The 25,357-nt window shown below is 56.7% G+C and overlaps 1 protein-coding gene and 2 long non-coding RNA genes across 5 annotated transcripts; 1 reads left to right on the top strand and 2 right to left on the bottom strand.

Annotated features, from left to right (window-relative positions):
• Positions 1-303: 303 nt before the first annotated feature.
• LOC117064721 lies at positions 304-15,186 on the bottom strand. The gene is made up of 4 exons (XR_004429636.1): positions 15,148-15,186; positions 14,187-14,256; positions 2,675-2,749; positions 304-1,758 (listed from the first exon to the last, which is right to left on the bottom strand). It is a non-coding gene; the product is annotated as an uncharacterized LOC117064721 (long non-coding RNA).
• On the top strand, positions 15,178-25,106 carry IRX4 (iroquois homeobox 4). Of its 3 annotated transcripts, none has more exons than XM_033178741.1 (6): positions 15,178-15,455; positions 19,780-19,924; positions 20,474-20,725; positions 21,667-21,770; positions 22,661-22,989; positions 23,719-25,106. In XM_033178741.1, the coding sequence occupies exons 2-6, from the start codon at positions 19,880-19,882 to the stop codon at positions 24,534-24,536; spliced, it is 1,548 nt and encodes a 515-aa protein (XP_033034632.1). In that variant the 5' UTR covers positions 15,178-15,455; positions 19,780-19,879; the 3' UTR covers positions 24,537-25,106. The 3 variants fall into 3 exon arrangements, with proteins under 3 accessions (XP_033034632.1, XP_033034631.1, XP_033034633.1); XM_033178740.1 differs by lacking the exon at positions 15,178-15,455 and adding an exon at positions 15,532-15,657; XM_033178742.1 differs by lacking the exon at positions 15,178-15,455 and adding an exon at positions 22,351-22,429 and having other exon boundaries at positions 19,396-19,924; positions 21,667-21,769.
• On the bottom strand, positions 17,889-19,378 carry LOC117064720. Its single transcript, XR_004429635.1, has 2 exons — positions 18,981-19,378; positions 17,889-18,058 (listed from the first exon to the last, which is right to left on the bottom strand). It is a non-coding gene; the product is annotated as an uncharacterized LOC117064720 (long non-coding RNA).
• Positions 25,107-25,357: the final 251 nt, after the last annotated feature.

The raw sequence follows: 25,357 nt of genomic DNA, 5'->3' as shown, positions 1-25,357 counted from the left end.
GAAACCTGAAGGCCTCAGAAGCTTAAGGGATGCATCAACTGAGCTCAACATGTCACTGTCACAGGATCCTGAAGATTCACACAAACTGGAAATGATTATGCAGACTCGGAGAGGCAGAGAGGACCAGGGTCTCACCCCTCACACAGAACTCAGAGAGGCGGAGAGAACCAAGGCTTCCCGCCTCACACAGAATGCTCCGAACAGAACGACAGTCCCATCACCCCAAAACTGAGTCCCATCACCCCGAAACTGGGGCTGGGGATGTGCAGGGAGGCACTGCTCATGGAAACAGGGTTCTTTTTTGGGGGTAACGAAAATGTTCTGCAGTCAGATAGTGGCCATGGTTGCACAAGTTCATGAATGTACTAAAAGTCACTCAATTGCACAGTTTAAAAGAGTAAATGTTATTCAAATTGTTTCTCAAGAAAGCTGTTATTTAAAAATAAAGCACAAAAACAAACTGTCAGAAAGCAAAGAAATGGAAACATTGCATATTTGAAGATATTAAAGAATTATTGGGCCAGGCATGGTGGCTCACAGCTGTAATCCCAGCATTTCAGGAGGCTGAGGCATGGAGATTGCTTGAGCCCAGGAGTTCAAGACCAGCCTGGGTAACATAGTGAAATCCTGTCTCCACAAATAAAATAATATGAAATAATTTAAAAATTTAAAAATATGAAAAAAACTGTTGCCTTTTCACATACGATATTCATACAAGTTTTTTTTTGTTTGTTTGTTTTTGTTTTTGTCTGTGTGTTTGTTTTTACAGCTATGATATCCCAAACTCACTTCAAAGCAAATTGGTTTGGGAAAATGGGTAAGATGGCCATGAATTATGTCAGTGCTGAAACTGACTGATGGGTGCCCATTTCTTCCCCCTATTCAATAGGTCTCCCTATTTTTGTAAATATTTGAAATTTTCCATGAGAAATGGTTTTTAAATGTGGGTGACATGAGGGGATGCTAGCAGCCGTTGAGCTCCACACTTCTGTTTTCTAGACTAGGAGTCAAAGTGTGGGGCCCCGGGGGGAGCCCTGCACCTCTGGCCAATGTGGGGCCCCTGCTGGCATAACACCTGCTTGTTCCAGAGGTCACTTCGAGATATGACCATATCCAGGGGAAAAAAGAGGTCCTCCCTTCCTGTCTCTTTTCATCAGTGAAGGACTCTTTTCCAGAACACCGAACTGACTTCCCATGCATCTCAGGGCTCAGCATCATATCACGCACTCAGGCAGGTGCAGCTGCATCTGACTCTGGGCTGCTGGCAGCCCACCCAGACTGGGTCTGTTGGTGCCCCCACACCTCACTGACGGGTCCCTAGAGCCCTGTGGCCTCAGAAGCAGGCCCCATGGCCTGTCAGCCTGCCTGACACGGCTCCCTCCTCACATCCTGAGAGCATGGCTCAACCTGCCCTGAGAACATGCCCAGGTCCAGACTCCAGACCCCACTGCAGCTTCGGGGTCACTGACTCAAGAGGTGTCCACAATGTTGGCCCATTGTCCACAAGAGGCTGACTAGGAGGGGACTAGAGAGACACCCATGCAAAATTGGAATTGCAGGAGGACAGCAAGAGTTTTCAAGCCCACCACATCCTGGTAGAGGGGATTTTTGCTTTGCAGGCAGCAGTCCAGGAACGGCCAAGTGCACTCCAGCCTTGTGAGGTGCACTGTCAATGCTGAGATGAGCCTGTGGGCCAGGGGAGATTTCACCGAAGCTAAATGGAGCTCTGGAAGCAGGCTGTAAGAGGCAACATCAGACCTAAAAACAAATCAGAGCCACACACAAACAAGCGGAAAATGAGGATCCCGGGGGCAGTGAAGCCAGAAAGATGGACATTGATTTCCTGCTGGGCACAGGCTTCAGGGATCCACGGCCAATAAAGAGATCTCACTCCACTATCTGACAATAACGCTTCACTCTTCCTCGCCATCCATGACTCACAATATTGAACCAAGTTACCATGATTTACAGGGGGAAGAAAAGCTTAAAACGATTATCAAACTGAACACATTCTATTTCTGGGTTTCCTATTAAAACACCGCTCCTGTATAACTGGTCTCCGCTCTTCACAGCGTGTTTGGCTGTGGATAAAGGTTTCTGCCTCCTCTCTGGGCTTCTGTCTCACAGTGGCTGCAGGGAGACATTTCAGCAAAATGCAAGTGTTCAAACTACCAGTTCAATGCTTTTCAAAATATTTAGCCCAAAGAAAATCAATCTATCTGCCCAGTTCTCAAAAACCTGTTAAGAATTAAAGGGAAAAGCAACAAGCTTTTCCTAATTTTGGCCGGGGGCGGGGGGCTCTCCTAAATTATGAACACTAGAGGATCCAAAATGAGATGCCTCCTCTGCCAAGTAGCTGATGCCCCAACCCCAGAGTTAGAGCTCCTGGTGGTTGAAGGGCTTCCTTTCCACCCTGAGCACGATGGAAACCACTCCACCTCCCCCTGCCCCACGGATATGTGTCCAGGGACCCTGAGCGTCAGTGCCTTGGTGAGGAAGGCTGGGGAGGTCTAAGGCCGCGTAGAACCTGGAGTACCTGATTAGGCTGGGAGCCTACGGCCAGGTGGAGTGCCCACAGGCACATCAGAGACACACAAGTCCCCTCCCACACAGCCCAGCCCAAGGGGCTGCAGTCTAGGTGCTGAGCCTGCTGCTCCAGGGGCCTGTGGCTCACCCAGAACTTCAGATTGCCTGCAAAGCAGAGTCTTCACCAGCTTCATCTCTAGCATTCTCCTCGTGACGGAATGTCCTGCAGGAAGGATCCCAGGCAGCTCCTTCACCTTGTGGCAAGTCCGCCCTGTCTGGAAAAGGAACAGAGTGCTCTGAGCGGTGCTCATCGATTGAGACAGGGACTCCCTGGCCACTGGAGGCTGGGCCCTGCACCAGAGTTGCACAAGAAGCAAGGCTGTCCCAAGCCTGAGGTTTTCTTTACATGAGGAGCACAGGGATCCATCCCAGCCCTCAAGGCCCAGGCAGGCACTAGGAATAATCCCCAAAGACAGCGTCCCCATGCGCATGGGGAGCCCGTTTCACAGATGAAGAAAGTTGAACAAATCCTCAGGCACAAGACTTTCGGATGTGGAGCTAGCCTCTTCAGACCTGGAGTGGAAGCACGTGCAAATTGTGTGACAGTGGCCAGTGTCCAGGGTGCCAGGGATGCCCGGCCTTTACCAAGGAAGCAGCCAGCCTCCACGGGCCTGTGTGGACCTTCTCCGCAAGGAAAGGCAGGAAGTGCTCTGGACGCCGGCTGCCAGCTGAGGCTCCAGCACAAACAGGATTGCCTCCTCCAAGGAGTTCCCATGGCGGGAGTGCCTTCTCCAAGGGGTCCCCATGGCCCAAAACCCGAAGCCCAGCACACAGCACGGGCATCTGGGCATGTGTGTCTCTGGGAGCATGTGCGCTTTTGTGCCCAGGAAGTCAAGTGTCATCCACTTCACCCCACCAACATCCATGGTGACGTTATCACCATTATCCCATTGCACGACATGTGAAAGAACACGGAATAAATCTGCTTGGAAAACTCACCACAATTTACTACACTAGGACACCTTTACAAGATTGTTCTCCCCCCAACCAGAGTTCCGACTGCCACCTTCCTATATAAATTTAACGTACAGTGAAACATGCTGAGTGAGCCATCTCTGAGGTCCGCACGAGGCTGGGACCCCTTAGCCGCCCGTGGCTGCAGGTACCCCACCTTGCCATGGCACCTACTCTCCCGGGGTGGGCAGGGCACCCGTGGCCATTCATGAACTCTCACTGTGTCCGTGGCTCCACCAGCTGCTCCCCACCCTTGCAGCCAAAAGTCCAGGAATCCTCTCTGATATCTCCTTTCAAGCCCCGCACCCAACTATTCGCCAAATCCACTCAGTCCCTCCTCCGACTCCTGGGCCCATCTCCACCACGGCTGCCTCAGGTCAGCCCTACCGCACCGCAAGGCACAGACTCTACTGCAATGCAGAGCCCAAATGCAGAGCAGTTCCTGTGCATCCCCAGCCACTCCTCGCTCACTAAGAGAGTAGAGGGGCGGTGGCCCAGCACACGGCATTTCCACCCAGCTCCACAAAGGGCTTCTGCTCTAGGGTCCAAGGAGGCTGCTCTGGTTTGCACCCCTTCCCAGCCAGCCGGCAGGTAGAAGCAGGGGGTCAGCAGGTTCCTATACGGGGTCTTTAATTGGCATTGTGTGCTTTGTCCTTACATTACATTTTCTCTTTAAGGTTGTGTTTCTGTCTAGTAGCTTTTTCTATGTTGAAAATTATATTACAGTGTGTAATCACGTAATATACGATTATAGTATATAATTATATAATTTACTATTATATTACAGTATAATCACCTAATATGCAATTATATTATGAAACTGACTTGCAAAGGAATCATTGCATCAGTCAGTAGGACAGACCGTGTGGCTGTGACAAATAATCTCTACCTCTCAGTGGCTGAAAACTGCAGCTGCTCCTGCTCTCAGATGTGTCGGCCCAGGTCCCGGGGCTCCAGTTCACACCAGCTCATTCAGGGAGCTCATCTGCCAGTCTCCACTGTCTGAAATGCTCTGGTTTGCCACGGCAGGTGGAAGGGGAAGGGGATTCTCACTGGTCTTCAAGGCTTCTTTACAGCTGACACACACGTCACCTCTGTTCACATCTCGTTGGCCAGAGGAGCTCCAAGGTGCAGGGAAGTGCAGTCCCAGTCAGTGCTTAGAGCAGGAGGCCTTGAACGCAGTGAGCAGCACGGCCTGCCACCATGTCACCACAGGTCCCTGGCCACACCACAAGGGGAACCAGCTGGGGCCAAGAAACAGAGAGAAACCACCAGGAAGGGCCCAGCTGTGCCCACCGTGGGAACTCTGCCCGAGCCCTGCATCTGTGTCCTCGGTTTTCCCACAGCACTTCGTGCCTCGCATAATCTCCTGTCTTTGTTTCACGGTGAGACAGACAGGCTTTCTGGGTGGCCTGTGATCGCTGCCTCTCAACATTCACCTCTTGATGATCCCCTCCCTGCAACTTGCTTGTGATGAACAGAATATGACAAAGCCAACCAGCTACACATAAACACGTTTGTGTGGTTATGTTACATAAGACTGCAGAGCCCGTCTGGAGTCTGTCCCCTGCCAGCTGCAAGGGACCCAGCAGCCATGCTCAGCCTTACAAAGCCCAGCACTGGGGGCGGCCTCTGGGAGCTGAGCGCACCCGCAGCCAACAGCCAGCAAGAGGCTGAAGCTGTCAGCCCTGCAACTGCAAGGGGATGGACGCTGCTGACAACACATGAGCCGGAAAGGGAGGTGCATTAGTCCGTTTTCACATTGCTGATAAAGACATACCTGAGACTGGGAAATTTACAAAAGAAAGAGGTTTATGGGACTTAACAGTTCCATGTGGCTGGGGAAGCCTCACGATCATGGCAGAAGGTGAAAGGCACGTCTCACATGGTGGTGGCAAGAGAGAGAATGAGAGAAAAGCGAAGTCATCAGATCTCCCGAGACATATTCACTACCATAAGAAGAGTACGGGGGAAACCGCCCCCATGACTCAATTATCTCCCACTGGGTCCCTCCCAGAACATGTGGGAATTATGGGGTTATATTCAAGATAAGATTTGGGTGGGGCCGCAGAGGCAAATCATATCATTCCGCCCCTCACCACTCCCAAATCTCATGTCCTCACATTTCAAAACCACTCATGCCTTCCCAACAGTCCCCCAAAGTCTTAACTCATTTCAGTATTAACTCAGAGGTCCAAAGTCTCATCTGAGACAAGGCAAGTCCCTTCCACCTATGAACCTGCAAAATCAAGAACAAGTTAGTTACTTCCTAGATACAACGGGAGTTACAGGCATTGGGTAAATACAGCCATTCCAAATGGGAAAAATGGGCCAAAACAAAGGGACTACAGGCCCCTTGCAAGTCCAAAAGCCAGTAGGGCAGTCAAATCTTAAAGTTCCAAAATAATCTCCTTTGACTCCATATCTCACATCCAGGTCATGCTGATGCAAGAGGTGAGTTCCCATGGTCGTGGGCAGCTCCACCCCTGTGGCTTTGCAGGGTACAGGCTGCAGGAATTTGCATAAGTAACAAAGCAGCCTCCCTCCCGGCTACTTTGATGGGCTGGCGTTGAGTGTTTGTGGCTTTTCCGGGTGCACAGTGCAAGCTCTCAGTGGATCTACCATTCTGGGGTCTGGAGGCCTGTGGCTTTCTTCCCACAGCTCCACTAGGCAGTGCCACAGTAGGAACTCTGTGTGGGGGCTCTGGCCCTACATTTCCCTTCTGCACTGCCCCAGCAGAGTTTCTCCAGGAGGGCTCCACCTGCAACAAACTTCTGCCTGGGCATCCAGGTGTTTCCATACATCTTCTGAAATCTAGACAGAGGTTCTCAAACCCCATTTCCTGACTTCTGTGCACCCACAGGCTCAACACCACATGGAAGCTGCCAAGGCTTGAGGATTGCATCCTCTTAAGTCACAGCCCACAAAGTCTACTTTGGCCCCTTTCAGCCATGGCTGGGGTGGCTGGGACACAGGACACCAAGTCCCTAAGCCGCACACAGCACAGGGACCCTGGGCATGGCCCACAGAACCATTTTCTTCTAGGCCTCCAGGCCTGTGATGGGAGAGGCTGCCATGAAGTCCTCTGACATGCCCTGGAGGCATTTTCCCCGCTGTCTTGGGGATTAACATTTGGTTCCTAGTTACTTATGCAAACTTCGGCAGCCTGCTTGAATTTCTCCTCAGAAAATGGGTTTTTCTTTTTCTATCACATAGTCAAGCTGCGTATTTTCTAAACTGTTATGCTCTGTTTCCCTTGTGGAAAACAGTGTGGCAATTCCTCAGTGATCTAGAACTAGAAATACCATTTGACCCAGCAATCCTATTACTGGGTATATACCCAAAGAATTATAAATCATGCTGCTATAAAGACATTTGTTGCAGCACTGTTCACAATAGCAAAGACTTGGAACCAACCCAAATGCCCATCAGTGACAGATTGGATAAAGAAAATGTGGCACATATACACCATGGAATACTATGCAGCCATAAAAAAGGATGAGTTCATGTCTGCAGGGACATGGATGATGCTGGAAACTATCATTCTCAGGAAACTATCACAAGGACAGAACACCAAACACTGCATTTTCTCACTCATAAGTAGGAGTTGAACAATGAGAACACATGGACACAGGGAGGGGAAAATCACACACTGGGGTCTGCTGGGGGATGGGGAGCTAGGGAAGGGATAGCATTAGGAGAAATATCTAATGTAGATGACAGGTTGATGGGTGCAGCAAACCACCATGGCATGTGTATACCTATGTAACAAATCTGTACGTTCTGCACATGTACCCCAGAACTTAAAGTATATTTTTTTTAAAATACAGAAAAGTTAAAAAAAAAAAAATCTGAACACCTTTAACAGCACCCAAGTCACATCTTGAATGCTTTGCTGCTTAGAGATTTCTTCCACCAGATACCCTAAGTCATCTCTCTCAAGTTCAAAGTTCCACAAATCTCTAGGGCAGGGGGAAAATGCCACCCGTCTCTTTGCTAAAACATAACAAGAGTCACCTTTGCTCCAATTCCCAACAAGTTCCTTATCTCCATCTGACACCACCTCATTCTGGACCTTATTGTCCATATCGCTATCAGGCTTTTGGCCAAAGTCACTCAACGATTCTCTAGGAGGTTCCAAACTTTCCCACATATTCCTTTCTTCTTCTGAGCCCTCCAAACTGTTCCAGTCTCTGCCTATTACCCAGTTCCAAAGTCACTTCCACATTTTCATGTATCTTTTCATCAGCGCCCTACTCTACTGGTACCAATTTACTGTATTAGTCCATTTTCATACTGCTGATAAAGACATACCCGAGACTGGACAATTTACAAAAGGAAGGTTTATTCAACTTACAGTTCCACGTGGCTGGGGAGGCCTCACAATCATGGTGGAAGGTGAAAGGCCCATCTCACATGACAGCAGAAGACAGAGAATGAGAGCCAAGCGGAACCATCAGATCTCCTGAGACTTGTTCACTACCACGAGAGTAGTATGGGGGAAACACCCCCATGATTCAATTATCTCCCACCAGGTCCCTCCTACAACACGTAGGAATTATCGGAGTACAATTCAAAATGAGATCTGGGTGGGGACACAGAGTCAAACCATATCAGGAGCCCTTCCCCTGTCAAGCTCCCAGCTGAGGGCCCAGCCCTGGCTAATGTTAGGTGATTGCTGCCTTAGAGGCATGAGGGGAGGATCAAGCAAAGCCATGTCTGCATCTCTGACCCACAAAAAGCAGATGTGTAATGTGTGCTCTTCTCAGCCAGGCTTCTTGTAATACTGTCATGCAGCAATAGACAATCAATGCACCACCCAGAAGTGGTCTGCTGCTGTAACAAATCCAGAGCTACGGGAGTGGCTTTGGGAGCTAGCAGCAGGCAGAAGCCAGGAAAGGTTGAGGCCCAGGATGGAGAAAGCCAGAAGAATCTCAAGCAGAATGTAGACAAAAATGCAGACGTGGGCATGCTGCAGGAATGGGGAGCATGGTGCTGGGATCCTCACGGGGTGGCAGCTGCAGCACCTCCTGCAACGATGCAGGAAGCAGCATCACAGGTGACTTCTGAGATGTGAAAGGCGCCACGTGGTTCCTCCTGCTGCTTCTGGTGAAATGCCAGAGGGGAGGGCAAAACAGAGCCAGGACTGGCAACAGAACACGTTCAGTGCCCCCAGATGGCCAAAGACTCAAGCTCAGAGATGACTTTAAAGCATTGTCAGAAAACATCATCTGGTGAAAAAGGCAAGGTGCAGCTAAGAAGACCTCAGAAACAGCCAAGGTCAGAGAATTTGGGTCACACAAAGCGTCTGTTGTTTCTCAGCCATCTCAGAAGGAGGTTAAGACAGAAGGCTCATCTCAGAAAGACCTGCAGTATGTATGTAATCTAATGGCGTGAACCCCAGCGAAAGCCACAGAAGTGGCGCAGACTTCTTCAGAAAGTAATTTCAGCAAAAATCCCACCAGCTTGTGCAGGGATGGACAGAATCTAGAGAACAGACCGGGTGGAGAGCACGGGGCTCAGGACATCATGCAGGACACAGGTGGCTGTGCCGATGCTATGTGTGGTGAGGCTGGATAGCTGTGCAGCCATAGACAACTGGTGCCAGGCATCACCCGTTCATCCAGTCGCTGAGTTGCTCAGCCCATTCACTCGCTCACGGTGCTGATAGTGTTATGTGTCTCTCTTGAGAGCCCATGAGTTCCTGCTTCCTGTCCCTTCGCCGATGTATCCAAGAGGCAGTGGGAGTGCCCAGGACATGCACGCACTCCATAGACACCTGTTGAATGAACAGTCTCGGGCTCCCATCCATGACTCCCGAGAGTCTCTGCCTTAGGGAGGTGTGGCTGCTTCCTTCTTTCTTGGTCTCATTTCCTGGAGATGCCACATACGCTTCTTCCTTCGTGCAATGGTCACTAAGCGCCCACTTAGTGGGTGGTGCAGGGCACTGTCCCAGGGAAATGCAACACACAGCCCTCAGGGAGCATTCATTCCAGCGGAGGAGGGAGGCGAGGACAGCCAATCAACCATGCGGCATGTCGGCCAGAGATAAAACAGAAAGGAAGGAAGGAGGAAAGCATGCTGGGCCTCACTACCCACAGGGCTGTGCAGGGCTTGCCAGGAACCTGGAAGCCCTCAGGAAGTCAGGGACAAAGGGAGTTCGAGCCAAAAAAAATGGACTCTGCCCCAGAGGTGTCATCACAGGGGATCTCTCTGTTCTGAGTTGAATTGTGTCCCCCAAAAAACTCATGTGTTGAAGTCCTAACCCCATTTCATCAGAATGAGACCTTATTTGGAGACAAGGTCACTGCAGATGTCATCGGTTAGGATGGGGTCCTACTGCAGAAGAACGGGCCTCAATCCCAGATGACCGGGGTCCTTATGAAATAGGGAAGTGTGATCACAGAGGTGCGCGCAGGGGGAACGCCCTGCGACGACGCAGGCAGGGGCTGGGGCGATGCACCCACTAGGAACTCCACAGTCTGCCGGCAGCCACCATGGCAGAAGTGAGGCTGGAACCGAGGCTCTATCCCAGCCTTAGACTCAGAGGCACCAGCCCTCCCCACACCTGGATCTCAGACCTCTGGCCACCAGGCCTGGGAGACCATGAGGCTCTGTTGCTGAAGTCTCCAGGTGTGATTCTTCATTGTGACAGCCCTAGGACTCTCCTACAACGTCCTAGCAGGAAAGGGAAGAGGCGTGCCCACTTCACAAAGCCCTGAGCCTCCAGGTCTGGTCCTGAAGCTGCTCCCGACCAAGTGGTAAAATTACAGTTTCTCCTCCGAAGCTTTCATATCACGGACAATAAGAGCTTCTCTTTCTGTCATTTTCAAACAGTCAATGAAAAGGTTGCTAAGCATATAAGCAATTTTAACTGATTCATTGATCTGAATACTTTGAAAGTAAGACAGTAAGTATGTCTGCCACACTTTGAAGTCAGGCTCTGCGCTCCTTCTCCTCCCTCAGGGTTATTTTGTAGCCATTAACAATGTGTTCCTTTTATCTGGGGCCTTCAATTAATTGAATTTCAAAAAATACTCTGAAATTTTTTTATATAAAAATCAGCTAACTCCTGGAGGACATTCGTGCAAGATTTACTGCCACGGTAATTAAATGCTGGGTGCATTACACTGGTCACTGCAGGTGCGCTGCCACCACCAGCACCGAGGTTTAACTTCAGGATTTGGAATGCTCCCCAGATGACTGTGAGACCAGGAAAAACGCTTTAATTTTTAGGACTGTCTTTGGGTCGCTGGCGCATGTTCCTGGATGAGCCCTTAAAGGCAGCACGCCCATGCTCAAAGGGCAGCCAGGTGCAGACACAGGCCATCTCCTCACCGCAAATGACAAAACGTGGTGCATTGACCTGCACTCCTGTTCCCTCACTTCCTGTCTCTTTCCCGGCATCACGGAAGTGGAGGTGAGTTTCATGGACCCCCCGCAAAACCCTGCTGGGGAGTATAGGGAAGAGGTCACAATGCCTTGCCGTGGCAGGACAGGACTAGTATCAGAGAACTCGGCCTGAGGGCGCTACCCAGACCTGCGTTCCTGGGGCTGACAGAGGTCACCCTAAGGAGGGCTCTGCCTCTTCTTCTCGCCTATTTACGTACTGACCCATGAAGACGCTGCGTGGTGTCTTGTCACCTTCTATTTATTAAAGTACATTTTGCATCCAAATACTAGAGAATCATTCATGTCAGTAAGAGCCCTCAGGAAGCAGTGATGCTGTTTCTCATTTCTGCTGTTTCTCATACATTCTCATTTCCGGAATGTATCCTCCCTGCAAATTCCAGGCAGGAGACCCCGCGAGCTCCCAGGTTTCAGGGCCTCTCCTGCATATATAGTTCGGTATTTTTGAGGTTCCTACCACATATAGCAATATGCAAATAGTAATTGCATTTAAGATACACTTTTACATTTCTTCTCTACCTACTGAAGATTTTCTTAATGCTACCTCAAATAATTCAAAACAGTATTCAAGTCCCTTGGCAGTCGTGCATACTGCTGCCTTTTTCCGCAATTTAAAATAACTTAATCTCATGTGGATGTCTCTTCTAGCCGGGGCTCTCATGATGTGAGGTTGTGCCAGGTAAACATCTCAAATTAGAATATACAGACTACAGACATTGCTGGAACTAATAGCCTTTCGCTTTTAATAATGAGGTCTTCTTAAAATTTGCTGCTGCATTTCAGTATTATGGACACAGTTTCGTCATCCTGAAATGAGGAAAAACAAATAACTTTCCAACTTTAGCTCCATTGGCCTCATTCCAGCCTCAGGAGGACAGGACAGCAGGAGAAAGAGAGTGAAAGGGGCTCAAGCTTCCACCCCTGGCTAGCCACTGGTGGTCACTCTGGAGCAGCCACGTGCACCACTGATCCTGGGCCACACAGCGCTGTGTCCACCCAGATGCCACTGTGCTTGGGAAAGAAACTCACTGTGTCTGCCCTTGTGCCGTACAAGGGAGGCTGCCCCTGTAGCGCTGGCTGGGACCCAAGGCTGGGGACCCCCTGAAGCAGCCAGGAGCTCAGGAAGCTTCTGGAGATGAAAGACACTGCAGTGCATGCCACACCCCTAGGGAGCTGCGCCCTGCAAACATTGCCCTTCTGCTACGTCAGGACTAGCCTTCCAAGGACAAGAACATCTCTGGGAACCAGTGCCCAGGGATGCTTTGGGGACCATCCTCACTTCAGACAGGTTTCCCAGGCCTCCTCCTTGGCCTGAGGAAGGGCCTCCCTCCCCCCCAGGGTCTCTGGAAAGGGTGGAGAGGACGAGGTTGTGGGGCCCTGGATGACAACAGGCACCGGGGGCTACATTAGGACCAGGCCTCAGGACAATCCAGCCTGGTGTTCTCCACCCCAGATGCCTATGCATGTTACAGCACCATCCAGGTAAGGAGGTGGAGGCGGCAGCATGGCCAAGCCCTGGGGGCACAAAGACTTCTATTTCAGATTGCACTCTGGGGGCCCTGCCAGCAGGAAGAACAAAAGAGGGATTGAAAGAGGATCCACGGGGGAAGCGGGATACGGAGCAGAGGCCAGGCACAGCCGGCCCTGGAGGACACTCCCCTGCAGGGGTGGCCCAGACTGCAGACAGGCTTTCTGGATGGCTTGCTTGCTTGGAGGCCCCAGACAGATGTTCCCTGCCAGGCCACCTGGCCAAGACCTGGGAATTTCCATGCTTTCCTCAGAGCGCCAGCCCAGGAGGGCCTGGAAACGCAGCAGAGGGGTGGGAGCAGCTCCCCTGCCCACAAGGTCAAGGGCTGAGGGGCAGAGGGCCCCTGCTGATGCCCATGGTCCCTTGAGTCAGGAAACCAGGGTAAGGTCAGGCCTGGCAGTGTGCACAGGACCTGTGCTGAGGATGGCGCACCATGGTGGCGGAAGACACAGGTGGCCCTGCCCTCCAGGGAAGGGGACAAAGTCACTCATGAAGCCTCGCTATGGGTGGGGGGCGAGGCTGTTTCAGAGGACGCCTGACAGTCTCTGAGCTATGAAGATCCGAGCAGTGGAGCCCTTGCTGGCGGGCCGTGACCCTGAGCTCCTCATCTGTGGGCCTCAGGGTCTCTCAGCCACTGTTGCTGCTGTTGAAGAGGCCACAGCGCCTACGAAAGGAGTTCACTGCGTGAAGTCAGGTTGGGAAGGCACATACTCTTTGCTTACACTGAGCCTTAACAAGAACGTAAGTCCACACGAGCTTGCAGGCAGTCCTGATGCACTGTCCCTGTTGGTCCCGAAGGCCTGCCAAGATCACCCGTGCCGCACGGAGGGGCCTCCTCTCCCTTCTGGGGTGCAGCCTGCTGGGCCTCAACTTCCTTCTGGCTGGAATCGAAGACGCTCTCCCCACTTCCCAAGGAGGATGATTCCATATGACACGGAGCGCACTCCCGCTTCTGCCCATCTGTCCCGCAAGCTTTGAAGCAAGCTGGGGGGAAGAGACCTAGAACCAGAGCCCCCTTCCCTGTGGCGGAGTCCGCCCATGGGCTGCACTGGCCACTCACATGCAGGGTCCACGCCATGCCTCACAGCCCACTCCACCTCCCCGCTGTCAGAGCAGGCCAGAGACCAAAGCTTCATCCTTCCCAGGGGAGCCCCTGGATCTCTGGATGAAGCACCTGAGCTGGATGCTCTGAGCTCTCTTCTTTCCCCGTGGAAGCCGCGCGGGTGGAGGAAAAGAAGAATGAGCTAGGCTTGCAGACAAGGACGGTTCCCTGTACAATGCGGAGGCAAGCAGATGCCTGTTCCCTTTCCCGCAGCTGCAGAGAGGGCTGAAGAAAACGATGCAAATAACTTTTTCAGAGATTGTCCAAGTCAACAAATCTCAAATGTCATTGCATGACCACAGATGACAAGAAACAAGTTCATGGTTCTTTGAAGTAAAAATCATGGGGGAGGAGGGTAGAATAAAGGGAGAAAGTAAATATATGTGAGGATTGCCCCAAATACCCCATGGCACTGCCCAAAAGGACATCCTCCAGGTAGGAGTGAGGCTGCCCCACCCCGCACATTGCCACTAATGGGGGCAGCATGGGAACCAGGAGGGTCATCTGCAGGCCCGACCTGGCCAGTGCCTGGGAGAGTGGCCCTAGTTCCTTCATCCCCCAGGAGCCCTGGGGCTGCATCATCCTCCAGTCCCTTCGGGCTCTGACCTGGGCAGCTTGTCACCTGCTGCTCCAGCTTCCCTTCGGGGCCTGTCTTGACCTCTGCAGAGCAGCAGCTCTGTGGATGACAAACAGACCTGTGCCCGGCTGCGGGGGCGGGGGGAGCGCGGGCAGGGTAGGGGGCTCCCAGCTCCCCGAGGGAGGGGCAGGGCGAGTGGCACTTAGGCCCACCTTCCCTGACTGGGTCCCGGCCTCAGGCTGCAGAAGCAGAAGACTGTCCAGCCCCAGCCTGACCCCAGGCCAGAGGTCCAGCCCCCATGCCCTCCCCCAACCCTGGCGACTGGGACCAGGCTCCCCACCAGGGCATGCCCCTCCTCAACCCCGGCAAGTCACAGACTCATGGGCCCCCAGGCGGCTTATCACTGTGGTCCATTCACGCCCACTTGTCCGGGTCCTGGTGCCCGCACCTAGGCTCTGCCCCTGCCACCTCCTGCTGTTCTGAGAGTGAGCCAGGTAGGGACTAGTGTGGGCACAGGAGAGAACCCAGAACTGCGCCGCTTAGCACAGAGGGGGTTGGGGGAGGGGCGGGGGAGAAAGGCAGGACCTGAGCTCCCCGCAGCCAATTCCGAGGGTAGCTCAGGCCGGAGCAGCAGCCTCGCCCTCCACAGGCCCTGGGGGGGTGGGGGAGGGGGGAAATACTAAGACCTCGGAGGGACTCAGGGAAACCAGGCCGACGACAAGCGTGGCTATTTCCGGGCGCGGCTCTTCGCGCCGGGTCCAAGCGTCCCTGGGTGGGGCAGCCCAAACGCGGAGAGGGTCCCCGTGGGCCGAGGGCCCGAGGCCGCAGCGAGCTTAGCGTTTGGCCAAATCTGCCTCGCGCGCCTTCCCACTGTCCTGTTGGGGCTGAGTGACCTCTCGGAGCCCTGCGTCCCCGCCCAAACAGCGCCCAGCGCCACTGCTGGCACCCGGGGTGCCCTCACCCCAGCTCCTGCACCCGGTGCGCCCTCACCCCAGCTCCTGCACCCGGTGCGCCGCGCGCCGGCCGGACGGAGGGAAAAGTTGGCAAGAGCGCGGCCCCCGCGGGAGAAAGCGTTAATGGGCGGCCGGGTGGGAGCAGCGCGCTCGCTCGCCCACGTCACGCCGGTGCGGGCTCGGCTGACGACCGCGGCGCCTGGGGACGCCGGCGCGCTCCGCTCGCCAGGTGCTCCGCCTGGAAATGTCTCCATTAGTTGTCGCCGGCTCCCCGCTGGAGCGCGCGCACCGAGCTTCCGCACGGAGCCCTCGCGGGCTGCCGTGAGTGGCCCAGCGCCACCGCAGGTAGGTGAGGTCCCCGCTCCCGCCCCCGCCCCGGGGTTCCGAGACCCCTCCCCCCTTCCGAGGAGGCGGAGGCTCCGCGCGGCCGCCGAGGGGCGCGGGCGGCGGCGGCGGCTGCGACGACTCCCCGGTGCGTCCCGTGCTGCGCTCAGCTCCCCGCGGCCCTGGCAGCCACACGGCGCGGGCCGGAGCTTCCCCAGCTCAGGTAGGGAGTGGGCTCCGCACAAACTTTGCGAGGATTGCTCTTGCGCTGGAGGGGACAAAGTTTGCTACCCGCCGGTGGGCTCTCCAGAGGCCGCTGCGTTTGCTGCAAGTTTCGGGAAACAGGATGCGCGGGCCGGCGCGGGGCGGGGGTTGAGGGGCTCGGAGTGGCCAGGTCTGAGTCCTGGACGCCCCTACTGCGCTCCCTCCAGCCTCAGGCAGTGCCCAGGGAGCAAGCGGCGGGGGCGCAGGGAGAGAGCGGAGGGAGAGGGCTGCGGGCCCCAGTGGAGGGCGGTTGGGAATCCAGAGATTGAAAGCTTGTGCCTGTGGCTCCTACTCCTACCACTGGCTTCGAGGGGGTCTCGGGATGGGCTGTGAAGAAACGACCTGCCAACCTCGAGGTTCGCCAATGCGGCGTCAGCGACCGTGGGGCCTCTCAGCCCCACACCCCACCCGGGTGTCCCGAGCAGTGAGCGGGCACAGGCGTCCCCAAGGTTTCTGGCCCCAGGTCTCAGAAAGGCCCTTGCCCGGTGCCCCGGGCTCCCGGCTTCGCCTTTGGCTGGTGTCAACCCCTCTGGGATGGAAGGAGCTCCCTCCGGACGAGCTCTTGTTGCGGGGAACTGGTGGCCCCTAGGGTAACTCCTGAAGCTCCAGGGCTAGGCTGGCCGAGGAAGGGTCAGGGCCCGGCCTGTCTCCCCGGAGGCCTTCCATGGTTGCGACAGCCAACAGTAACCCGGTCAAAATAGGTGGCCCGCCTGTGCTTCGCGTTAGGGGCTGACCATCCCTTGCCTCCCCTGCGGCCTGCTCCGGCCCTGGTCCTCCGCTGCTTTGGAGCGCTCCAGGCCAGCGGGAGCACCTCACCTCTCTGAAGCTGAGCTGGTGCTGTGTAGGCCGGGAGCCGGGTGACTTCTGGCCCACCTGCACAGGGGTGTATTTAGTACCGGGGGTCCCTAGAGGGAGGAAGGCTCAGCACTCCGGGTCTATGCAAACGCGTTCAGCTGATACCTGACATGCTGACAGTCCTATTGCTGGTGAAAGGGACATTGGGTGCCTCCAGGCTTGGCCTTTTGGTAAAGGCACTTGAACAGTATTCCAGTATTATCTATGGGAGAAGGGTGGCCCAGTGAGAATCCCCGGTTTGGGCAGGCGGGCCTAGGCCAGGCTACAGAGTTTCAGAGAGATGTCCCGGTGGTCGCCTGCAGGAGACAGGCTGGACTGACCCTGTGTCCGGGAATGACTAGTGGGGCCTGGGTGAGGCTAGGCGGGTCAGGAGGCCTCCTGGGCAGTTGCGAGCTTCCTGAGGCAGGGTGACTGTGACTGGGCCCAGACCCCAGGCGCTGGGGCCTGCTGGCGGGCGGGAAGTGGAGCGTGGGTGTGCAGCGGGCTGGGAAAGTCGATTCAGAGGCCAGGTTTCTGGGTCAGGGAGAAAGGGTCGCCCGCTGGTGGGGACTAGAGCGTCGATTTATGCACACAGGCTTGAAAGGCAAAAGAGAACAGGAGAAGTTGGCGGTGGTGCTCAAAAGAGCACCCCCCAAAACCCTCCCGCAGGGGCCCCCACTGACTGGCTGCACTGGGAAGTGGAGGCTGCTTCTCCCAGACTCTGCTCAGAAGATGAATGGCCGCCTGCTCTGGGGCTTTGGCTCCGCTTGAGCCCCGCCGGGTCTGGAAGGAAGGAAATGCACCAGCCTCAGGTCTGGGTGGGCTGAGCCGTTCCACTAGAGCCCAGAGGTGCTGGGCGTAGGTGGCTGGGCCCGGGGGCCTTGGCTCTCCTCTTCAGCCGGCTGAGCGCTCACACTGGCCGAGGCCAGGTTCCCGGGAATAGGTGACGAGTAGGTGGAAAAGACAAGCCGCCGCTGAATGCCTCCCCTCTGGGGGTCTGGACTCCCCTTCGGAGTCCTTGGCCCGTCTGGGTTCGCGCCCTTCCTTCAGCCAGGCCTCATTACCTGGAGAGTGCAAGTTGTTTGTAAACAATAAATAATGGGAAGTAGGAGGATGCTCCGGGAGAAGCCAGAAAACTGGAAGGAGTGAGGAGGAGGGAGGGTGGGAGAGGGGAGGAAGAAGGGTGGGGGAGGGGAGGAGCTGGAGGAGAGAGAAAGGGGTTGAGAGATTCATTTCTAGCGAGAAGCCCCGATGGCTAGTTTCTTATTATTTACAGGAAGGTGATATTAGCGATTCAGGTGAGAAAGAAATAAACACGGTCTGCCGCGAAATCAATACAGAATTCAGAAACAATTATTAATGTCATTTGACTCGTGTTCTTTATATATTTCTCGCGGCTACCGACGCTAAACTGTCTGAATAATTTGCATGGAGCGGCTATTCATTATTTCCGATGGTTTCCCTCTGCAAGCAGTTCGGACGTGGCCCGCTCCGGTCCAACGCGATCGGAGAACTCGTATTTTCGTCTGTAAATTAAAGCAATTACGCAGCAGATATTATATGATGTGTACTGTGGTCTCCAGATAGTCATCAATCACCTTCAACCGAGCTGTCAAAAGAGCGGGCAGATTTCGTTTCTGGGAGGCAGGCTTGCAGCTGGGGAGAGGGCGAGGACGTCATCATTAATTAGAGGGTGACCTGGGGCGATTCACAGGTCTGAACCCAGGAATCTTTCTGAGCAAGTCTGCACAACGCTGCCCTGCACGGCTTGCTTCCCAACTTACCACGGGAGGCCGGCCCAGGGGGCGAGGGCAACAGGGGCGAGCGCCGGTCCCGCAGGGCTGTGGCACAGAAGGCGGGGAGCCGGTTCGGGATGGCCTGGGAGCCCCCTTGCCGCCTGCTCACTGGCCTCCGCTTTAAATTTGGGCAAGGTCCCAGGGAGGGTACTGGCTGGGGGAGTCCAGTGGCGGGCGCTGGGTCCCCTCTCCCGATTGCTCCGTGCGCCCCAGGCAGAAAGCTGGGCAAAACGGACGGGGTAGGGCGCCTCGGCCAGGCACCCAACGCCCCCTCCCTCGCAGCCAGCCCTGCGGGGCGCCGGGAGGGGCGAGCGTAGCGGGAGGGGCCGGGGCCCGGGTTGAGGAACCTGCTCTTTCGAGCGCGCAGGGCCGCCCGGCAGTCCCCGGCTTAGCCGCGAGGGGCAGGGGGAGGCCGGCGGAGCGCGGCGGGCGGAAAGGGGATGGGGGGAGGAAAGTCGAGGAGGCGAGGTGGGGGCGGTGGGCTGAGCGGGGAACTTAAACGATCCGGGTGGAGAAGATGGGGCGTTCTCCGCGACACTTGGCGGTCCAGAGGTGCGAAGCCGGTGGGCGCGCGTCCGGGGCGGCCCTACAGCCCTCGGGCCACCAGTCTCAGGGTGTCGGGCTCTGACTAAGGCCCGGAAGCCCCACGCACCTGAGGGCATTTTGACCGGCTCTTGCGGGCTCTCTTGCGGCCGCAGTGGGTTCTGAAAGTCCATTCCGGCGTAGGGTGGAAACCGAAGGGAGGCGTTGCAGATTCCCGATTAAACAATAGTGACGAGACGCGCGGGGCGCCTGCGAGCCCCTTCCTGCCACTCGGAGCAGAGCGCGCCAGCGAAAGGCCGGGCCGGCCGCCTGCGCAGCGCCGGGCTAATTTTAACTGTTGATTACATCTTCAGCGTGTCCTTTCATAGGTCTCATTTGTAATTGAGACGAATGATTACAGTGGGGCAGGAAGGAGCAGCTGCTCATTAATTAATTTCTAATTAAAAGTGCCTCTCGTTCTCGGGTGACTAAAGAGAAACGCCGTTCGCTGGGCGATATTGACTCGGATGGAATTCATTTGCTAACGCCCCGAGGAATGGCCCCTCCGTCCACCGCGCGGCCGGGACTGTCCCGGCCCCTTCCGGCCTGAGCCGCCGGCGAGTGACCGGCCAGTCTGCGGCCAGGCCGGGCTGCGCGAGGTGGGGCTGACGTCAGAGCCTCCGCCGCTTGAAGCCGCGTACATCTGACTTGACGGGTTCTCGCGACTCGTTTTTTTTTTTTTTTCTTTTCCGTAAAATATGTATTTCTGTCGCCGCTGCGAGGCCACTCGGTCCCAGAGCCCCCTCGAGCCTCCGGAATGTGAAGTTAAAAGAATTGCTGCTGCCACCGCGGCTCACTTTGTTACCCGGTTAGGAAAGTTTGCGAAGCGTAGGGATGGACTAACCAGCTCTCCTGCTTCGCCCTCCCAGCCCCTAAAAGCCTGCAGCCCCGGAGCAGTGGCCGCGCCACGCCGGCCCCAGCGCGCAGAGCCCTGCAGGCCCCGCCCGTCCGCCCCGGGGCGCGCCCGCCATGTCCTACCCGCAGTTTGGATACCCCTACTCCTCGGCTCCCCAGGTAAGCGGAGCCCCGCCCCGCCCAGGCCCTCGCAGGTGCCGGCAGGGCGGAGGGGGTGGGGGCGGAGGCGGGGGGGGGAGGGTGTCCGACCTACGACTGCCTGCGGCTTCCGAGCTAGCAAGGCCTGGGTCGCGCGCCCCTCACGCCCAACCCCTGCTCCCCAAACCCCCGGGGGAAGGCGGAGGCGCTAAGAAGATCCGACGGGCCAGGCCCGGGTTCCCTGATGTTTGACCCACAAGGCTCAGGCTGTGCCCCAGGGGAGTCCTAGGACCCCAAGGAGCCCTTGGGGAAGGAGGCTTGGCGGACAAATGGCGTCAGAGGACTTGGAAATCCTCCCGGGAAGTGTCGGTGCTCGGCTGGGCCCCACGTGGTGGAGGAGGCCAGACGCGCGCGCAAGCTCGTGAAAAGGGGCGAACGGCCTGGTGTGGCCTACGGGAGGCCGCTGGGGACTCAGGGCACGCCCTCGTGGGCGGTGCACGGGATTGTCAAGGCCCAGGGCCCCAGCCTGCAGCCCGGTTTCCCGCCCTTCCTCGCGGCCTCTCTCTGCAGTTCTTGATGGCCACCAACTCCCTGAGCACGTGCTGCGAGTCCAGCGGCCGCACGCTGGCAGACTCCGGGCCCGCCGCCTCGGCCCAAGCGCCGGTCTACTGCCCGGTCTACGAGAGCCAGCTGCTGGCCACCGCGCGCCACGAGCTCAACTCGGCTGCGGCGCTGGGCGTCTACGGGGGTTCCTATGGCCGATCGCAGGGCTATGGCAACTACGTGACCTACGGCTCAGAGGCGTCCGCCTTCTACTCGCTGGTAAGGGGGGCATCCCTAGCCCTTGCCCTGCCCCTGGCCCTCGATTTGCCAAGCCCACTTTTCCCCCAGTAGGCGCACCAGTCCGGTCCCCGGACTGTCACAGGTGGGAGGCGCTCACCTTGGCTCCCTTCAACTTTGCGCCTCCCAGCTGGGAGCCTCAGAACCCCACTCCCACCCACTGGGACGGGATGACCCGGCAGGTGGCCACTGCGTTTCTTGTTTTTGGTTCCCTGCTAAATCCTCCTCAGCTGGCAGATTCGGTCTGCGTGTGTTCCCCGCTTCTTCCCTCCTGGTAGATTTCCCTCCCTCATTCCACGACCCCATTCTCCTCTCCCCGCCTCCTTCAGGCTCCTGGCCTCCCTCTTCCTGTCCTCCCAGCCCCTCTCAGACTCACTCCTCCTATTTCCCTCTTCCTCCCTCTCCCCTGCTTTCGCCCCCCTCCTCATTCCTCCCCCTCCTTGCTCCTCCCCATCCTTGCTCCTCCCCCACCCTTGCTCCTCCCATTTCTCTCCTCCTTCCTCCCCTCCTGGCTTCCATCCCTTCCCTCAGCAGTCCCTACCCTTTCCCCACCCCTTTTTCCTCTCCTTTTGAGTACCTCCCCAGGGCACCCCCAGCCCTTCCAACCCCCACTCCTTCTCCCAGCTGCCCCCTATTGCCGGCCCCCAGTCCTTCTCCCTTCCCTCCACCTTCCTTCTACTCCACACCCCCGCTCCGCTCCACCCCTCCCCCCCCCCAAACTGCTTCGGCAACTCAGAACATCCCCACTTCACGTTTGGGAGATCAGATTTTAAAGCGAGGGGGAAATCAGCTCCTTCCTGCCGGGGCATAGGGCTGCCCAGGAATCCGTGCCAAGCCTTTAGGAGTTGGGGAGCTCCTAGGAGAGAGGCTGGAGTGGGGTCGCCTCCCCAGAAACTGCGACCCCAGATTCTTGGCTCCTACAGAACAGCTTTGACTCCAAGGACGGTTCGGGATCTGCGCATGCGGGCCTGGCTCCAGCAGCCTACTACCCTTATGAGCCGGCTCTGGGCCAATACCCCTATGACAGGTGAGGAGCCACCCCTCCTAACCAGCGCTAGCCCCAGGGGCCCTCTGCATTGTCAGCCACCAACTCCCCTCCACCATCACGCCCCATTTCTGGAAGGCAGGAGGCAGGAAGAGAGACACTCCTAGGTCAGGCCTGACCTGACTCTGGTCTATCAGGTCCAGCCTCCTGTCGAACCTGCTCCTGCACAGCCATGATTAAAATGCTCCCCAGTCTCCCCTGTCCCCCACGTTGTTGGGCCCCAGAAGTCCTCGATGTGCGGCAGCTTTCAGGGAAGTGGAATCTGGAAGGCCTAGTTCACGGGGCAGCCTGCTCTGCAAACTCTGGGCACCTTCTTCCAAGTGTGCACACTGCCCCTACAGTGGGAACAGCGGGGAGCCCCTGGTGGCCCTCCTGGCTCTCCTGGCCCACTTTTGAACAGCATGCCCCACCTTCGTCGATGCAACCATGACAAATTTATCCAAAGAAAGTACACTTAGGTCCCCTTGGGCGCTTTCTCCTCCTGGGCAGTAATGACCCTTCCTGCCACAGGGGTTACATATCAGGGTGTGGGCTCACATGTCTATACCTTTTTATGGTTTGGGGATCAAAGGGGTAGGTGGTCATCCCTATAAAGGAATTGGCCTGGACCTCTCTGGCTTCGGAAGGAGTCCAGGCTCCCTGTAAGTTTAGTCAAATATAATATTTGCCCTTTGGCCACAGAAGACAAGTGCCAGCGGGCAGCGGCACCTGGTTGGGGCTTGGGCCCTACCTAGGCCTTATGACCATGACCACAACCCCGACGGGGAAGCAAAGCCTATCCTGGCGTGCCCCTGGCCGACCCCCTCCCCTATGCCTGCGATGCCCGGGGCCCAGAGGGCCCAGCCTGAGCCCATTGCAGAGCCTGTCTCCAGGTATGGAACCATGGACAGCGGCACGCGGCGCAAGAACGCCACGCGCGAGACCACCAGCACGCTCAAGGCCTGGCTGCAGGAGCACCGCAAGAACCCCTACCCCACCAAGGGCGAGAAGATCATGCTGGCCATCATCACCAAGATGACCCTCACGCAGGTCTCCACCTGGTTCGCCAACGCGCGCCGTCGCCTCAAGAAGGAGAACAAGATGACGTGGCCGCCGCGGAACAAGTGCGCAGACGAGAAGCGGCCCTACACGGAGGGCGAGGAGGAGGAAGGGGGCGAGGAGGAGGAGCGGGAGGAGCCCCTAAAGAACTCCAAGAACGCAGGTGGGTTGGGAGGTTGTCTCTGGGGCCTGAGGCCCTGGGGTGCAGGCTGGGGCCTTCCTTTGCCTTCTCTGCAGTTCTAGGACGTCTTGGGGGTCCCAAACGCTGAGCCCCATGCCAAGGAGGTCACCGTGCAAACTGGTTCCGCCTCAGACTACCAAAGTGTGGACTGTGGTGGTGACCCCTGAGCATTTAAAGGAACTCAAATCACCTTTGAAAATATTAGGCCGGGAGTGGTGGCTCACGCCTGTAATCCCTGGACTTTGGGAGGCAGAGGCGGGTGGATCACGAGGTCAGGAGATCGAGACCACCCTGGCTAACATGGTGAAACCTCATCTCTACTAAAAATACAAAAAATTAGCCTGGAGTGGTGGCGGGCTCCTGTCGTCCCAGCTACTCCAGAAGTTGAGGCAGGAGAATGGCGTGAACCCTGGAGGCGGAGTTTGCAGTGAGCCGAGATAGCGCCACTGCACTCAAGCCTGGACTACAGCAAGACTCCGTCTCAAAAAAAAAAAAAAAAAAAAAAAAAATTAGATAGCTCCCTCCCCCATTGGAGGCCCCTGTGTTGCCAGTTATGGCCTCGTGGCCTCTGGAGGAAATGGGATACACGAAGAAAGGCCCCGAGTGCTTTTCCTAGCATCGGGATCAGGCCTCATAATGGTGGACAGGGACAGGGGGTCTGATTCACCTGCCACCCCTCTCCCTCCACTGGCCACGCATTCTCTCCCGCAGAGCCCGTGGGCAAAGAGGAGAAGGAGCTGGAGCTTAGTGACTTGGATGACTTTGACCCGCTGGAAGCAGATCCCCCGGGGTGCGACCTGAAGCCGCCCTTCCAGTCCCTGGACAGCGGTCTGGAGCGCGTCCCCGCCGCACCTGACGACCGGGTCAAGGAGGCCTCAGGCGCGCTCCGGATGCCTCTGGCTGCGGGTGGCGGAGCTGCTCTGGACGAGGACCTGGAGAGGGCCAGGAGCTGTCTCCGCAGCGCGGCGGCTGGGCCGGAGCCACTGCCGAGCGCAGAGGGCGGCCCACAGGTCTGCGAGGCCAAGCTGGGGTTTGGGCCGGCGGGGGCATCGGCAGGCCTGGAGGCTAAGCCGCGCATCTGGTCCCTGGCCCACACAGCCACCGCCGCCGCCGCCACCGCCCCGAGTCAGACTGAGTTTCCGTCGTGCATGCTCAAGCGCCAGGGTCCCGCGGCCCCTGCGGCTGTGTCCTCCGCGTCCGCCACGTCCCCGTCTGTGGCCCCTGCCCGCTCTGGTGCCCTGGACAGGCACCAGGACTCCCCGGTAACCAGTCTCAGAAACTGGGTGGACGGGGTCTTCCACGACCCCATCCTCAGGCACAGCACTTTGAACCAGGCCTGGGCCACCGCCAAGGGCGCCCTCCTGGACCCCGGGCCTCTGGGACGCTCGCTGGGGGCGGGCGCGAACGTGCTGACTGCACCCCTGGCCCGCGCCTTTCCGCCTACCGCGCCCCAGGACGCCCCGGCTGCGGGCGCCTCCAGGGAGCTGCTCGCCCTGCCCAAGGCCGGCGGCAAACCCTTCTGCGCCTGAGGCGAGCGGGCCCGAGCCCAGGGGGGAAGCCGCGCTCAGGCGGACGGCGCCGACTCTTTTTTTACTGAGTTTCCAGAGGACAACTAGCGCGGCCACCGCGAAGCCGCCAGTCTCCCGGAGAAGGAGTTTCTGAACTCGGACTCCTGGGAACATGGACAAGCCCAGGGATTCCACGCCGCGGCCTCCACCGCCTGGGCCTGAGCCTGAGCCCGGCTGGGGCATTCTCAAATTTGGGACGCGGAAGGAGAGGCTTTCGGAGCAGAAGAGGCCAGCCACCCTGAAGCGTAAAGTTTACGTCAAAAGTTTACATGGAGAAGGCGGTTCCGTTCTGAAGCGTGGTCTGCTGTCCCCTGGGCGTGAGGCATGCGGTGTTGGTTGGGAGGCCTCCTGGGCCTGTCGGGCCTCCGATTTCATCCTCAGCACATAATGCTCACCAACAGCACTTGCACTGAGTTGACTCTTGCACACTCTTGACTCCATTATATGATGCTTTTTAAGATGTATGTTCACACCAATAATTGCCTGCTTCAGAGGCTAATATAACAAAACCAATAAAACCGAGTGACGGTGTTTGTATTGCAAAATGAACACATTTAAAACCAGGGGAATTGAGAATTCCCGAGGGAACGCGATGCTAATCCGGGAGGGAAGGAGTGGGGAGCAGGAACTGACCCAGACTCCACTCCCCAAAAGCAGCTGGCTCAACCCAAGACTTCAAACCACTTTTAAAAGAACCGTGGCTGTAGAGTTTGACGGTTCTGCTGAGCTCCCTAACAGAAGTGGGTGTGAGACCCAGAACTCATACTTTCCATCACCCAGCT

Source organism: Trachypithecus francoisi, unplaced genomic scaffold (assembly GCF_009764315.1).
Source record: "Trachypithecus francoisi isolate TF-2019V2 unplaced genomic scaffold, Tfra_2.0 Lachesis_group2, whole genome shotgun sequence".
Classification (NCBI taxonomy): Eukaryota; Metazoa; Chordata; class Mammalia; order Primates; family Cercopithecidae; genus Trachypithecus; species Trachypithecus francoisi.
This window is presented reverse-complemented; position numbering and strand designations above follow the sequence as displayed.